The sequence below is a fragment of the Mytilus californianus genome, unplaced genomic scaffold (genome assembly GCF_021869535.1).
Source record: "Mytilus californianus isolate M0D057914Y unplaced genomic scaffold, xbMytCali1.0.p SCAF_2, whole genome shotgun sequence".
Lineage (NCBI taxonomy): Eukaryota > Metazoa > Mollusca > Bivalvia > Mytilida > Mytilidae > Mytilus > Mytilus californianus.
The window spans coordinates 110,612,613-110,626,221 of record NW_026262668.1 but is presented as its reverse complement, the minus strand read 5'-3'; the positions used below and the strand labels follow the sequence as shown (position 1 = coordinate 110,626,221).

The following is a 13,609-nucleotide window of genomic DNA, read 5'->3' as shown; positions in this document are numbered from 1 at the left end:
TTTGATAATTAAGTCATGGAAGAATTACAGTAATGTTTATAACCTCTTTGGTTAAAGGGGTATAAGCTACTCTTCTATGATTTTTTTGTTACAAACATTAATAAAGCGGAATATAGTTTTAATATTTCGCAATAAGCAGTCAGTTTGCCCGGCTAAGTCTATACTTTTTGTCCTTTTTGGTTTTATCAGCTCTTCAATCTTTTAATAAGTTTTGGATTTTCAAATATATTTTTGCCTCGAGCATCACTAAAGAGACATTAATTGTCGAAATGCGCATCTCGTGCAGTAAAATTTGTACCGTTAATGCTATTACTACTAATGGGTCGATACCACTGCCAGTGGACTGTCAGTCCCCGAAGGCGAAGGTATCACCAGCCCAGTAGCCAGTACTTCGGTACGGACATTGCGTTATTAAAATTTGCTGTTACAAAATTTTTGAAATTAAGGAATGCATCTCCCCTGAAAAGCTTTGGTTCCTTGCCCGGCTCTGGCTATACTGTTTGTCCTTTTTGATTTTATCAGCTCTTCAATCTATAAATAAGTTTTGGATTTTCAAATATTTTGGCCGCGAGCATCACTGATGAGACGTTCATCGTCGAAATGTGCACCTGGTACCACAGGCACTTGTCCCCCCTATATACTTAAGTATATAGGTATTTTTTTTCAGAGACAAGTGCCTGTGTCTGGTGCAGTAAAATTGGTATCGTTAATGTTTTAACTTACATTTATAACGGATGTTTTATGTATATAAAACTTGTGTCTAATAGTCTGCGATCAAAAATTTAAAAAAAAAAAAAACGTACAAGAACATACATCTAAATGATCTAAAACCGATGGCCTATAAATTGTTGTTTTAAAATCATGATTTGTCTGTTCCGTAATACATATGTTTAAAGCAGGTTTTACGCATGTACAAATTGAGAAATCAACCGCCTTATATTCGTACGTGTTAGTTATTTCGTGAAAAAGGCTTTGCTATTTTACCATTGTATCTCCATTGTGTGTCTTATTCGAAACAATTTAAAAAAAAACTCTATATGATAAAGGGTGTTTTTTTCTTAATTTGTAGAGGGTTGCACGGAACCCTGCGCTTCGTTTGCTGTTGCTGCTGTAAGGGTAAAAGTGTAAAGTGAATGTAAAAAGTGAGTCCATTTATCAGAAAAATTCAGAATTTAAAAAAAGCAAACTTTTTCTTGAGATACTATTTATTGATCTTGAAGATTAGCTTCTGTTCAAGTTTTATAACAATCCATGAAGGTTTAAATATTTCTCATTTAAAACAATTTTAATCCAAGACTGTCCGTAAATGTTAACTGCTAAAAACTAAGTCCATCTACCAGTAAAATTATAAAACTGAAAATATTATGTTTTCAAAATTTTGCTTCAGACATTATTTCTTAATCATAAAGAAGTTTCTTCCTAATTTTGTAAAAATTCTTGGAAGGTTTGACAAAGTAATTGATGTGTAACAAACTTTAACCTCAAACTTTATCAACGTGTTAACTGCAAAAAACGAGGTCCTGTTATCAGTAAAATACGGAAAAATGAAAAAAAAATTATATTTTCATTATTTTGCTCTGGACACCGTCTTTTTGGTCATAAAAAATATCTTCTGTCCTAATTCCATGAAATTATCGAAATAGTTTGATGAAGTTAATGGTATCTTAAAAACTTGAACCACAGACTGCACCTAAATACTGACGGCGCCGGTGCCACCGACAAGAGAATCAAGGATCGCTATGTCTCCCTTTCGCGACATAAATGTCACAGACTTGACAAAATAGAAGACAGTTTATGTATGGTATAAAAAAATACAGCTAGTACAGTCTTGAAATAGCGGTCATGATACATATATTTGCCAATCTAAACGATATTCACTACTTAATTTACCATCTTCCTGTATATATTCCAAAACATATTGCATATTTTACTGTAACAAGGGTATCTGTCCTAAATAAATTAATCAAATTATACTTACCGGCCGTAAATATAAACAAAACACTAAGTAGAATAACATTCGGTTCCATCATTACAAATATTTGTTATTCTGAACGGCACATCTGCTGATAATTAAATCAAGCTTCTTTCTGCATTGTTATTTCAATGAAGAAGATTGACTGACAGATAAGTCCGCTATGAAATATGGTTTACCAATAAACTTCACCAATATATAGTTATTCTTTTATAGCAGTTCTGACCATGAGATAATAATGAGATTTGATCAAAATCATAGCAAGTTTTCATCAACACAATGACGTCTTTGATAATTCCAATATTGACAAATTTTGATTCTTTTTGTGTATTTTGTAATGACAATATGCGATAAGCGAATGTATTATTCATCTGTGTTTTATTCAGCAATCTACACGAAATGGAATTTTGACAACTGATATTATATGAGTGAATTTCATGAGAGGATATTTGTCAAACGTATTGATTTATTATGCAATGCAATATGCTTCAAACAAAAGTATTAATCAATTACCAAGGTCTTTGTTCCATCTTTTGTATCATAGGAGACTTCATCCTAGTTACTAAGTTGTTATTTGTGTTGTGTAAGGATACATGTGTATGGTTTTGGATTCGATGATATAATTTGATTGGTATGCTTGAAATAAACTGACGGGCAAATAATTGTATAATTTATTGTGATGTTGTTATAGTTGAAGTCTTTTTTAAACTGAGACATTTAACTTTTGCTAATAGCGAGTTGGGAAAAAATACACCGTAAGAAGGAACTAAAAGACAATCATTTTCCGAAAAAAAGAAATTAACAATCGGAAAGGAAAGATCTTCTCTTTTGTCAAAAATGTATCCTCTTGGCAAACAGAAAATCCAAAATCAAGAAATTGACAATTATTGCTGTTTGTATTAGATTCTTCTAAAGGTTTAAGACTTTTTAGAAATTATTTTTATAATCTCAAGCAAAACTATCTTCAAGGAAACGTTGAGTTCTATTTAAATGGAATTTAAAAGGATCTTTATTGATTGTTGCTATAAAATGTTAGTCATGATAATATACGAAGAAGTCTGCTATTAAAGTGGTGCAATCCATACCCATAGGAATACTTGCCGATAAACTAAATTGCAGAAACGTACAATATTTTTTCAAGATTAAGTCTAATATTTTGTCATGCCTTTTATAGCTGATTATACTGTATGGGTTTTGCTCATGGTTGAAGGCCATACGGTTACCTATAGATTCTAACATTCACGTTATTGGACTCTGTTAGCTAGAAGTCTCATATGCAATCATAACATATCTGAATTACAGGTGATGAAATTAAATCTGGTAGTTAGCATGTAGATAATGTTAGAATTAGTCAAATTTACTGATTGTTCAAGAATAGGACATTGAATCATCTCCTTTCTATATTATATTGCATATTCAGTTTCAGTTCAAGTAATATGCATCTTGTATTGAACCCATCAATTAATTTAGTTTTAGGGCACTCGGACTTAAACATAAGATTACAGTGATCAGGATAAAGAGATAAATCTATAATGGATTCATTGTTTAAGGTTGTTCAACATACACAAATATATACATGCTTTGTAGGTAGATGTCTTCGTTTTTGTTATTGGTGAATTTACTCTTGTGAATTGCTACCTATTTCTCTTTATCTGAGCCATCATTGTGCAAGTTAAAACGAAACAGCTCTTTTTTTTTGGTCAAAACGTTTTGTAAGATTTTGCATACAACTTTACCTAAAAATAGAAACATTAATTTTTGAACTGTATTTTGCATTTAAAATTTGAGCAAAAAAATTATCAAAATTATCAAAACAAGAAAGTAGTCTGTCACGGTATAGCCTTTTGCGCTGATCTGGCTTAAAGCTAAACATATCAATCAACAAATTCAAAACCTAACCATAAATTCTTTAAAAAAATCAACGTTGTTGCCAGATTAACTTCTGTTTAATGAAATAAAGATAACGGTATTGCTGTAAGGAGTATACATAATTCAAATTGGAACTCTATCTTAAAAATAAACAAAATTTTAAAGGCTGTACGGCTTCCTTTGAACTCCGCTTGATATTTGTCTAATTTGCAAACAAACCACGTTTCTTTATTTTATATCAATGTTAACGCTGTAAAATATTCTCATCTAAAACTACCTGGCCAATGGGAACAAAACTTCGCTACAATAATCCTTGGAATATCTTGTTTAAAAATGTGTTAGATCGTCTCGACTGCTAACCAACATGACCATAATTGCTAAAAATTGAACATGGGAATAAAATGCAATTTATTTAAATCTCTCCTTTCTAGGAAAGTTTTAAGGCATGGCAAGACCTAGATATATAAAAGTTATATGTAGTCTATGTTTCAGAAAATTAAAAACTTACCTGGCATTTGATGTGCATTTTTTTCCAGTCTGCAGATGACAGCAAAATAAACAAACACATGATTTTAACAATTTCGTTGCCTTTTTTTTAATTTATAATGGATAAAGACTATAAATAACAAAACTACCAACAAGACAAAATCTACATAAAAAAGACAAAATGGTCCACAGTTAATTTTAGATTTAAGTGTCCTTAAATGTTTTTCATGTTTTTTTTAGTTCTTGGCTATTATAATTTAGATAAATAATTATTCTGGAGTGCGTTTAGACAAAACCAAAACACTCTTTTCTCAAAAGGACTAAACACACCTTCCCGGCTTAGTTCGGATTATTAAATAAAGCAGAATTATAGTTTTTTATGAAGCGGCGTTTGAACTTGAAAGAAAGCTAGTTTATCATTTTCGGGCATTACAGGCATTAGTTTGGAAATTATGGAGACATGAGCGTAATTATGTTTTATGCATCTGCTAAAAGTCGAGAATTTTGATGGTTTTAAAAAGTAACGCTAAAAAAAGGTGGAAGTTTGGATGTGGAGTTATTGTTGGAGATATTTTTATAGTATACATGTATACACGTCATGGATATCCGTAAAGTCGAAGTTATTATATTTCTTTCGTGTGTCATGTCAATAAAATATAAAAAGGTAGCTGAAAACGTTTTTTTTGTGTGTTTACTATATGTAATAATACATTTGGGTGTTAAGATGTTTTGATGGCTGATGATATAACTAAAAATGTCTTTGTTCGCCGATTGGATGAATATGGCCTCAATGCAGTATATATTCAAAATAATAAAATATTGTTATCATAATAGCACGAAAACTTTTATTTTGTTAAATTTTTTTTCTTATATTGGTTATTCGAAGTTCCGCAGTCGTGCAGCAAAATTCATTAAGAACCCATCTTGAAATGAATGTTAACTTTGTTGTAAAATATTATACTATATGCTTATATGTATCTTTTATCTTTGTAGATTGTCCCTGACTGTAGAATTACAGCGGCATATGTGCAGATTGTTGACATTGCGTTTCGTTAATTTATTAGAATAAAATTTGCTGCACCTATTGGCGAGCTGATCCCTTATGCAGGTGCTTTTTATTTTCATTAAATATTCCAGGAAAACAGGTTTCCGGTTTTAATCAATAAATGCTTTATGTCCGTTTGAGTCTTCAACGAATAAGAACATAAGTATCGTTAGTTTTTGGAGGTATGAGTCAGAGAATAGGGTGTAAGCAGAAAGTAGATAATGTCTGTTAAACAATACACACAAAAAGAAATTGTGAAATACTTTAATAAATTGGTCCAAGAAATCGTTCAAAAAGCGCCATGTAAAGCCCGACAAATATAAGGAAATTGACAATACAAAGGGAGGCGAAAGATACCAAATGGAAATTCAAACTCATAAGTCGAAAATAAACTGATAATGTCATTACTTAAAAAGAAAAATACCAACAGATAAACAACAGTACACAAAACACAACATAGCAAAAACTGGGGTGATCTCAGACATGCACACAACTACAAGTTAATTAAAGAAAACATGGTATTAAACCATAAATGAGGGAGTAAAATGTTATAACTGATGTTAGTTTGATTATAGAAACAGATAAGTATAAAAGCAGTTGTGAGTTGTTATCTCACTAACCCAAACTCTAAAAAAAATGGGAGCATACACCCAAAGCACTGGAATACATTATATCGTGTCATGTGTATTGTTTTATCATATTTCATTGTGCTGCTGTGACAACTTACATGTAACTTATAATACACATTGTTTCCGAACTACTCCGACAAATTATGTTTTGACTCGTTAGAGATATTCCTTACAATATAAAAGAATATTTAACAATTTTCATAACATTTTCCATAATCGTTCTCAATTGATTACTGGTTGTGGTTAGGACAATAAAGTAGACCAGAGTTTGTTTTGCTAACACGTTTACTATCAAATATCTTTTTCGGGTTGTCATATTGACATGTTCCTGTGAATACATAATTTTGTTTCTATCCATAAGTATATAATATTGGTTAAATAATAAATGTTTAAAGCAGTGAGACATACTTCTTCGATACAAATGCAAGAACAAATTACTTTTGCAGTCTAAAGTTCTAATATTTATTGTACATGTATTACTAGTATTTACAATATTATCATTATTATTGATATTATGACTGTGGTATAAATAAATATAATGACAAGTGATGGCCATGATCTTCTCCCTTTACCACATATAACTGTGTTAATTTAAAACAACGGACATGGAAGTCACCGAGGATCATCATAGATCATCGACAAGTAAGGTATGATGGAAAGAAACAATCATAGTCAAGGGGAGACAAGTCATTGTCCTATACAAAAATCTTTTTCCAACTTACACTTATAAATATCAATGTACATAACGATATGTTGTTGCACATATATATTAACTGTCCATTTGTGATGTGAATCGTTAATAACTTTCTTTTAACCCACATGTGTATAATACTGCATTTGTAGCAACAATTCTATGTACAATTTCGAACTGGAACCTGTGTTTTAATTAGTATATAATGTTTTATTTAAAGATCATTCGAAGCATCAAATATGTCTTTCCAAAATAATTTTTGAACTTGACCTATGAATTGCACTTCAAAATAGAAATTTGAAAAATATTTATTTTTTCTGAAAAAGGAAATAGTTTACAAGTGTTGATTTATTTCTGTTAATATATTTAGTCCATATAAATACAAAACCTTTAACTTTTTGCATAGTGTTGTTCTGATAAAATTTCCCTGTTACTTTATCTGGTTTATTTACCCAAAATAGAGGAGGGAATACTAGTATTAAAAGGGTTGTAATTATTTTAACAAGATTCAGACTACTTATGACGTCTTTAAACTTAGGGTAAATAGGGGTCTAAATTTAAAACGATTTGACTTTTTAATACTGGGCCAAAATGTGGTTTATATCGTGCTCTTTTAAAAATATATTTAAAAGTAAGGGTCACGGAACTTTTTTTGAAGCTACAGATTCTGCGAAATCGTCATGTTTTGTAAAGATTATACAAGGAAAAACAATTTTGTCTGAATAGAAGTAAAACTAAACAATAGAATTTAAAATAAAGTATAAGAATATATAGCTCTTATAATGTGCTTTTAGAATATGAAATACAAATTTTAGTAACGGGGCCCTATTCTTGATACAACATAAAAAGGATAAATTTACTGTTCATTTTTTTTTATAAAAGTTAATCATCAGAGCTATCTCCCTATAAAAAGCTAAGTGTAAAAAAATAATGATGTTTTGTACTTGTAAAAACAGTCGATATAATAAGGTAAAACACACATTTAATTCATTTAGATTAAATGTCTTAAAAAAATGAATTTCATTCATCTCTCAAAGTTTAATTAAAGATCTAGAGCGATAGTTTTCTATAATTTTCCAATCCAAGATGGCAGAACACACCCAATCTACCTTAAGGTCAATGCAGAGTAAATGGGATTTGTCAGAGATATTGGTAAAATTTTGATACAACTTTGGCATGTTGAACTCAAAATCGAAACATTAAATCGTATAATGTTATACTTTCTAAAATATTATCTTTAAAATAGTTAAACATTTATATAGAATGTACAAAAAATTATCAAAACCTTTGTTTAATCATTTTTAAAACTTCTTTACTCTATACACCGACTATTCTTTTTCGGGGGAGGGGGGGGGGGGGGGGGGGGGGGTATACGCATTAGTCAGAGTTGTGTTCTTGTAGATAAAAATACCACAAAAAAAAACAAAAAAAAAACGTCGAAATCAGTGGCGGATCCAGAGGGGGGCGTAGAGGGCGTACGCTCCCCCCCCTTTGCTTGCCCTTTTTTTTTGTAAAATGATTAATCAGACTAGACTTCGTGAACTTTGCCATTTCCCGCGTATTTAATTTTTATGCGACAATTCTTTACTTATAAAGATATGTTTTGCTCGTATTTACTCATCTTCGAATATATTATTGATTATGTCAAAATCATGTGATTCGCTACGGTGGAGTTGACCAGTGCGTCGAAAAAACGTCACTCAGTCATTTTGAAATTCAAATTACAGTAACACATTACTTAGGCTGAGAATGACAAGCATGACACCTTCAAAGCGACCAAGGATTGAGCAAGAACGTATTTATTGACTTCTATTTCACAATTCCACCAAACAGAAAGTAATACTCTATTACACTCTCGTGAAAAAAAAGTTCCACAGCAATTATTTACCTACGAAAACATGTTTAACCCCACACGCCCCAGCCTATTAATAACAAAGCTGAATAATGACCCCCAGTCAATAAGCTCTAGATAGATTTAAAGTCTAAGGTACGGACCATATGATATGAGGGGCAGTCTGAGATATTTGAGAGAAAAAATTCTGACCCTGATTTTTGCCTTAAGCAAAAATTCTGGCCGTATCTGGATTGAAAACAATAATCTTGTCCACTTTTTTTTGCTATTAGAAACAAAAATTTCCAACAGAATTATTTAGCATTAAATAAACATGATGAATCGAAAAACGGGCGTATTTTTTTTTGAGGCCGGGGGTTTGCATGTAAATCCCATATCTGACTGGAATGTCTGTTTCGTCGAACTGATAAAATTAATACTTTTTTCAAGGCCCGACTGCAACCTGCCTGCTGGGTGTGGCCTTTATGTCTCATTCTGTCGACCGTCATTCATAAATTCGTTGTCATTTCAGACTCATTCGTAGCCTTTGGTTGATTTGGAACCCCTCACTTTCCTTGTTGGTAGAAACATTTCAACCAAACATTTGGATAAAAATCGTGTCGGTCGTATTGTAAATTTCATTGAATAGCCCGGCGTATATCTTGTTTACAACAAGAAATCCGCGAGGTTATGCTAACTAAACATACAACAGACGAGAATTTTCCATGTCAATTTTTTACTGACAAGTCCCACATCAAATATATTAGTACATAGCTTTGGGGCATCAAAAATGTCCAACCCTTACACTTTAACTATAAAATATACATGCCCCACGTCAGGAACCGTTAAAAACGTGCATTTTACACTTATTTTATGTTTTTTAGCCAAAAAAAGGTCCAAAAATTTTTACATTTACATACTTCGCCCTCCCCTTTCCAAAATCCTGGTTCCGCCCCTGGAAATAATCGTAATGTTGTCTCGTTGTAAAGCCATAAAAAATAGTTTTCGACGTTTTTTTCCTTGCTACAAACAGGGAAACAATTTGCCTAATACATCAAAAATGAAGTTGGCGATCCTTTGATTTATTTATATTAATGGAACGGAAACTGATATAGCAATGACATCTTATTATTACAATAAAATCTAAGTAGTGGAGATTTGATGATTGTAGTCCAATTTTAATAACGTTTTCATCCAAGTTAATGTACTTTCTATATATATGTATCAATATACATCTATTTTGAAAGAATTCATTTAATGATATTTTAGGGAAATAAAAGAAATAAATGTATTATTTTTGTTTAAGTTTAACGTATTACAGTTGTATGCAAAAGATCTGTGACATGACCCATTTACTGTAAAAATTGAAGACAACACTTTATAAATTGCATGCGTCCGAAGCGGTTTTCTGGGTTTATCTTCAACACGAAGGCTCAATGCCAAATATTTGAAATTTATGTATCAACAACATATAGTATTTTAAGAAAAATCTGTGGAATTGAAATGGAGATTTGATGATTTTAAGACAAATTCAAGAACGTTTTTCGCAGATTTTATGTGTTTTCAATACAACTGTTCACATTTTTTGAACGAATTCAATGAGTAATATTTCGGAGAGTGAAATAGATTAATGCGTTATTTTTTTTCGATTTTCAGTTATAGTTCAACGAGCCAAAAATTTTACCAAAATCTATGACATAGCCCATTTACTGTAACTTGACCTTGATACAAACAGGATAATTCATATGTGGCAGGTGTAATATAATTTTGTTTATTTTAAGAGTATTAATTCAGAATTCATGTGCAAAAACAAGTCTTAAATGATGTATTCTACTCAAATTATAGGTAATCACAATTTAAACCTACTGAAAAACGACATTCGTAATAATCCTTATTAACAGATATATATAAAACAATTTTCACTAATCTTGATCCTCGACATTTACATTTGTCATGAAGTGGAACTTTGTCTATGCCTTTATAATATGTGCTATATGTTTCATAACAAATATATGTGCTATTTGTATCCTCTGTACCACGAAGAAGTTGAGGAAATCAAGATTCCATTCTTTAGTTTTGTTTCTAAGTATAAGTGATTCATGTATTGCACTTCAATTTATAATCCACTCTGTTATCAACTATCTAGATAAAGGAACGGATGGATATCTTTATGGTTGTATGATACTAAAGCATTCAATTGGAGGAACTATTGGATTTTCTGAAATTCAGACTCTCTTGATATGTTTTGAAAGATTACATGCCACCTTTCATCGTGAGGTGAACATTTTGAGAAAAATAACATCAAATGCATCTGTTGTGACATCTTTTCTTTTGTGTCAGTTGTACACTTTCATTCCCTTAATCATTGAGGTATCGTATGGACCACAACCATGCACTGTTGCTTACACAGCAAGACGATTATATGTTTTAACACTCGACGTGCCTCTACTATTTTCTGCTGTCACAATTATTTCTGTGTATGGCGTTGTCATATGTAGGATTAAAAGACAGAAAATCTTAATTTTTAACAGCATGACTTCAGCAGAAGTTATCAAGAAGAAGAATGCCATAATGCGAATGAAAGTGAACATAATAACCCTTGGAATAATAATCACAGTCACATTTATCTCAGTTTTTCCTAGAGAAATTATAGCTATTTATTGCACATTTTCTCAACAAACTGAATATGTACTAAGTTTGGTTTTAGTCAGCAATTATCTCACTCTTTTGAACCCACTTATAGATCCCATAATTTACATTGCTAGATTTAAAGAAGTGCGTGATATGGTGAGATGCAAAAGTTTCGTGACTCCTGTGACAGTAGTTCAAGTTTTACCAACGTCATCTGTCAGAACTTCCGAACAGTATTCTATTTATCGATGACATTTTTGGAACTTGTTCTGTGAAACTGGTTCGAGAAGTATACTAGTATGTCCTGTATATCGTAATTCGAGATTAGCGCTATGAAACGCATTTGTTTATTAGTTCATTTAAATAATGAGTGGAAATGCATATCTAAATATATATTTCTCTAGTTTCTTGAATATATCATTTGTACAAGAATTGTCAAAAGACTGTGACTTATAGTTGTTTATATCCACATCATGTAGGCTCTGGTTGATACTTAGAACATATTTCCGTATTTTTAATTTTGATACCAACTGTCTTTCGCTTAAGCCAGATACAGTATTTTTCTATTACATAATTAAATTGTTAATGCGGCCATATATTAACTCAAGATGACTATTTTGAAACAAAGTATAGTATGCAAATAAATATACCATCATGACTTACTCTTCTTCCATGCTTGTCTTTTGGGTTGAAATAATCGATTTTTTTCAATTGTTAAATAAAAGTATTATGATTCTGAACTGGAATTAATCTTCAAGAGAGGGCTTTGCATGATCTTACTGATAACAGGATACGTATACCATGTCGACATCAACCTGTCTCGCTCTAAACTACTATTGCCTATATTGATTATAAGTTATGTAAACTTTAGCTAAACTAAATCATGGAATAATTGTGTGGCAATAGATTACGACAACTTACTACATATAAATAATACACAGAGAATTTTTCTTCCAAATTTTGATTAAGCAATCTTTAGTCAATGAATAATAGACCCGTATAAAAGACCAACGAATGATAGTGGAAATTATAATTGACGTTCATGTGTAGAAGATATTGAATGACGGGTCTATTGAGGTGACGACACAGGGAACACACTTTCAGCGCGAAAAACATAATGTATACTCGTTGTTTTTAAAATACACAATGAAACGAAAATGATGACATTTTTATTTTTAGAAAATTATAAATCCAGATCAAGGTTTACTAAATAAGAGTAAGAAAAAAACAATAATGCTAACTTATGGGTGAATTTTACTTATTGAACATTCATCATAGCTGATAAAGAAACCTTCTGAGTTTGTTTTTTTATAACAATTTAGTATACTAGTATACAGTATACTAGTATACTTTTTTCTTATTTCTTGTTGATTAATTTGCCTGTATTTCCCCTATGTAACAATTGTCATAAATCCCCTCCATTAATGTTTAATCCACTTACTACAAAGCACAAGTTGTTTCCCTTTTTCTGTTGTGAGTAAATTTCCAGATTTTGCCCAAATCTAATATAGAAATATGTCAATGCAACTGAATTGAATTAGAATGATGCATTTTCTCATATGTAAATATTAGACTTCGTCTTCTTTAAATTATACATTCTAAATGATATTTTAAACTTTTTCGAATAAATGTAGCTATGATTTATTTTAAAATAAATTTACTTTGCAAAATGGTGTAATAAAATTAAAACCAAAATACCCTCGGTCTCTACAATATATGGTTAATGAGTTATTTCACCATGCAGTTAATTTATATAAAAGGGGAGAAAACTTCCATTAAATGTAAAAGTACCCTTTCAACCAAAATTTATCTGTTACGACATGTCGCAACAAACAATTAAGTAAATATATTTTGTCGATATCATATACAGTTTCAGAGGAGAAGCGAAAATAAGCCTTAATCAAAATTCAGAACATGACCTTGACATCATTTTCATTTTGGTGGACCAAGGACCTCTAATCAAAAGACCCTGGTCTCTATCCCTTCTGGTTTGTCAGTTACAAATACATTTTTCTTATATCAAATATAGAAAGGGAAATTACCCTCATATAGAATATCTGTACCGCTTCGGTCAAAATTTAACAAAATATCCCAAGGAAGTAAAGAGCAATTGGGGAAAAATAAGTTTGTAGGTTTCTTTTAGGGTTGCAAAGTAGTAGAGATAACCAGAAAAGCAGTGTTGGGGCGATAACTCTTACAAGGAAAAGTGTTCGGTTAAACAATGTCAGTTTCAAAAGCGTATATATTTGTTCGATATAATATACCAAATATCTAAGCGACATCTGGCAAAACCAAATGTTCCTGCAAGAAATAAATATAGCGGAAGAAAAAATGATATTAAACAGAACAAATCCTATTGGTCTTTCCACGGAACGGTGGAACGACTTCATAACAAATCAGAGGTTTACCTAGCTGTAAAACCAGGTTTAACCCAACATTTTCTTCAGAAAATGCA

At 31.2% G+C, this 13,609-nt stretch overlaps 2 protein-coding genes across 7 annotated transcripts in view; one reads left to right on the top strand and one right to left on the bottom strand.

Moving 5' to 3' along the window:
- LOC127728581 (protein lev-9-like) overlaps window positions 1-2,392 on the bottom strand; it is a 46,608-nt gene extending 44,216 nt beyond the window's left edge. Inside the window, exon 1 of the mRNA XM_052236098.1 lies at window positions 1,979-2,392. Within this exon, the coding sequence (XP_052092058.1) occupies window positions 1,979-2,030 (52 nt within the window). The 5' untranslated portion in view covers window positions 2,031-2,392. The remainder of the gene's footprint in view (window positions 1-1,978) is intronic.
- Window positions 1-13,609, top strand: part of LOC127728572 (uncharacterized) — an 879,051-nt gene that overhangs the window by 472,843 nt on the left and 392,599 nt on the right. The gene's annotated exons all lie outside the window — the stretch shown is intronic.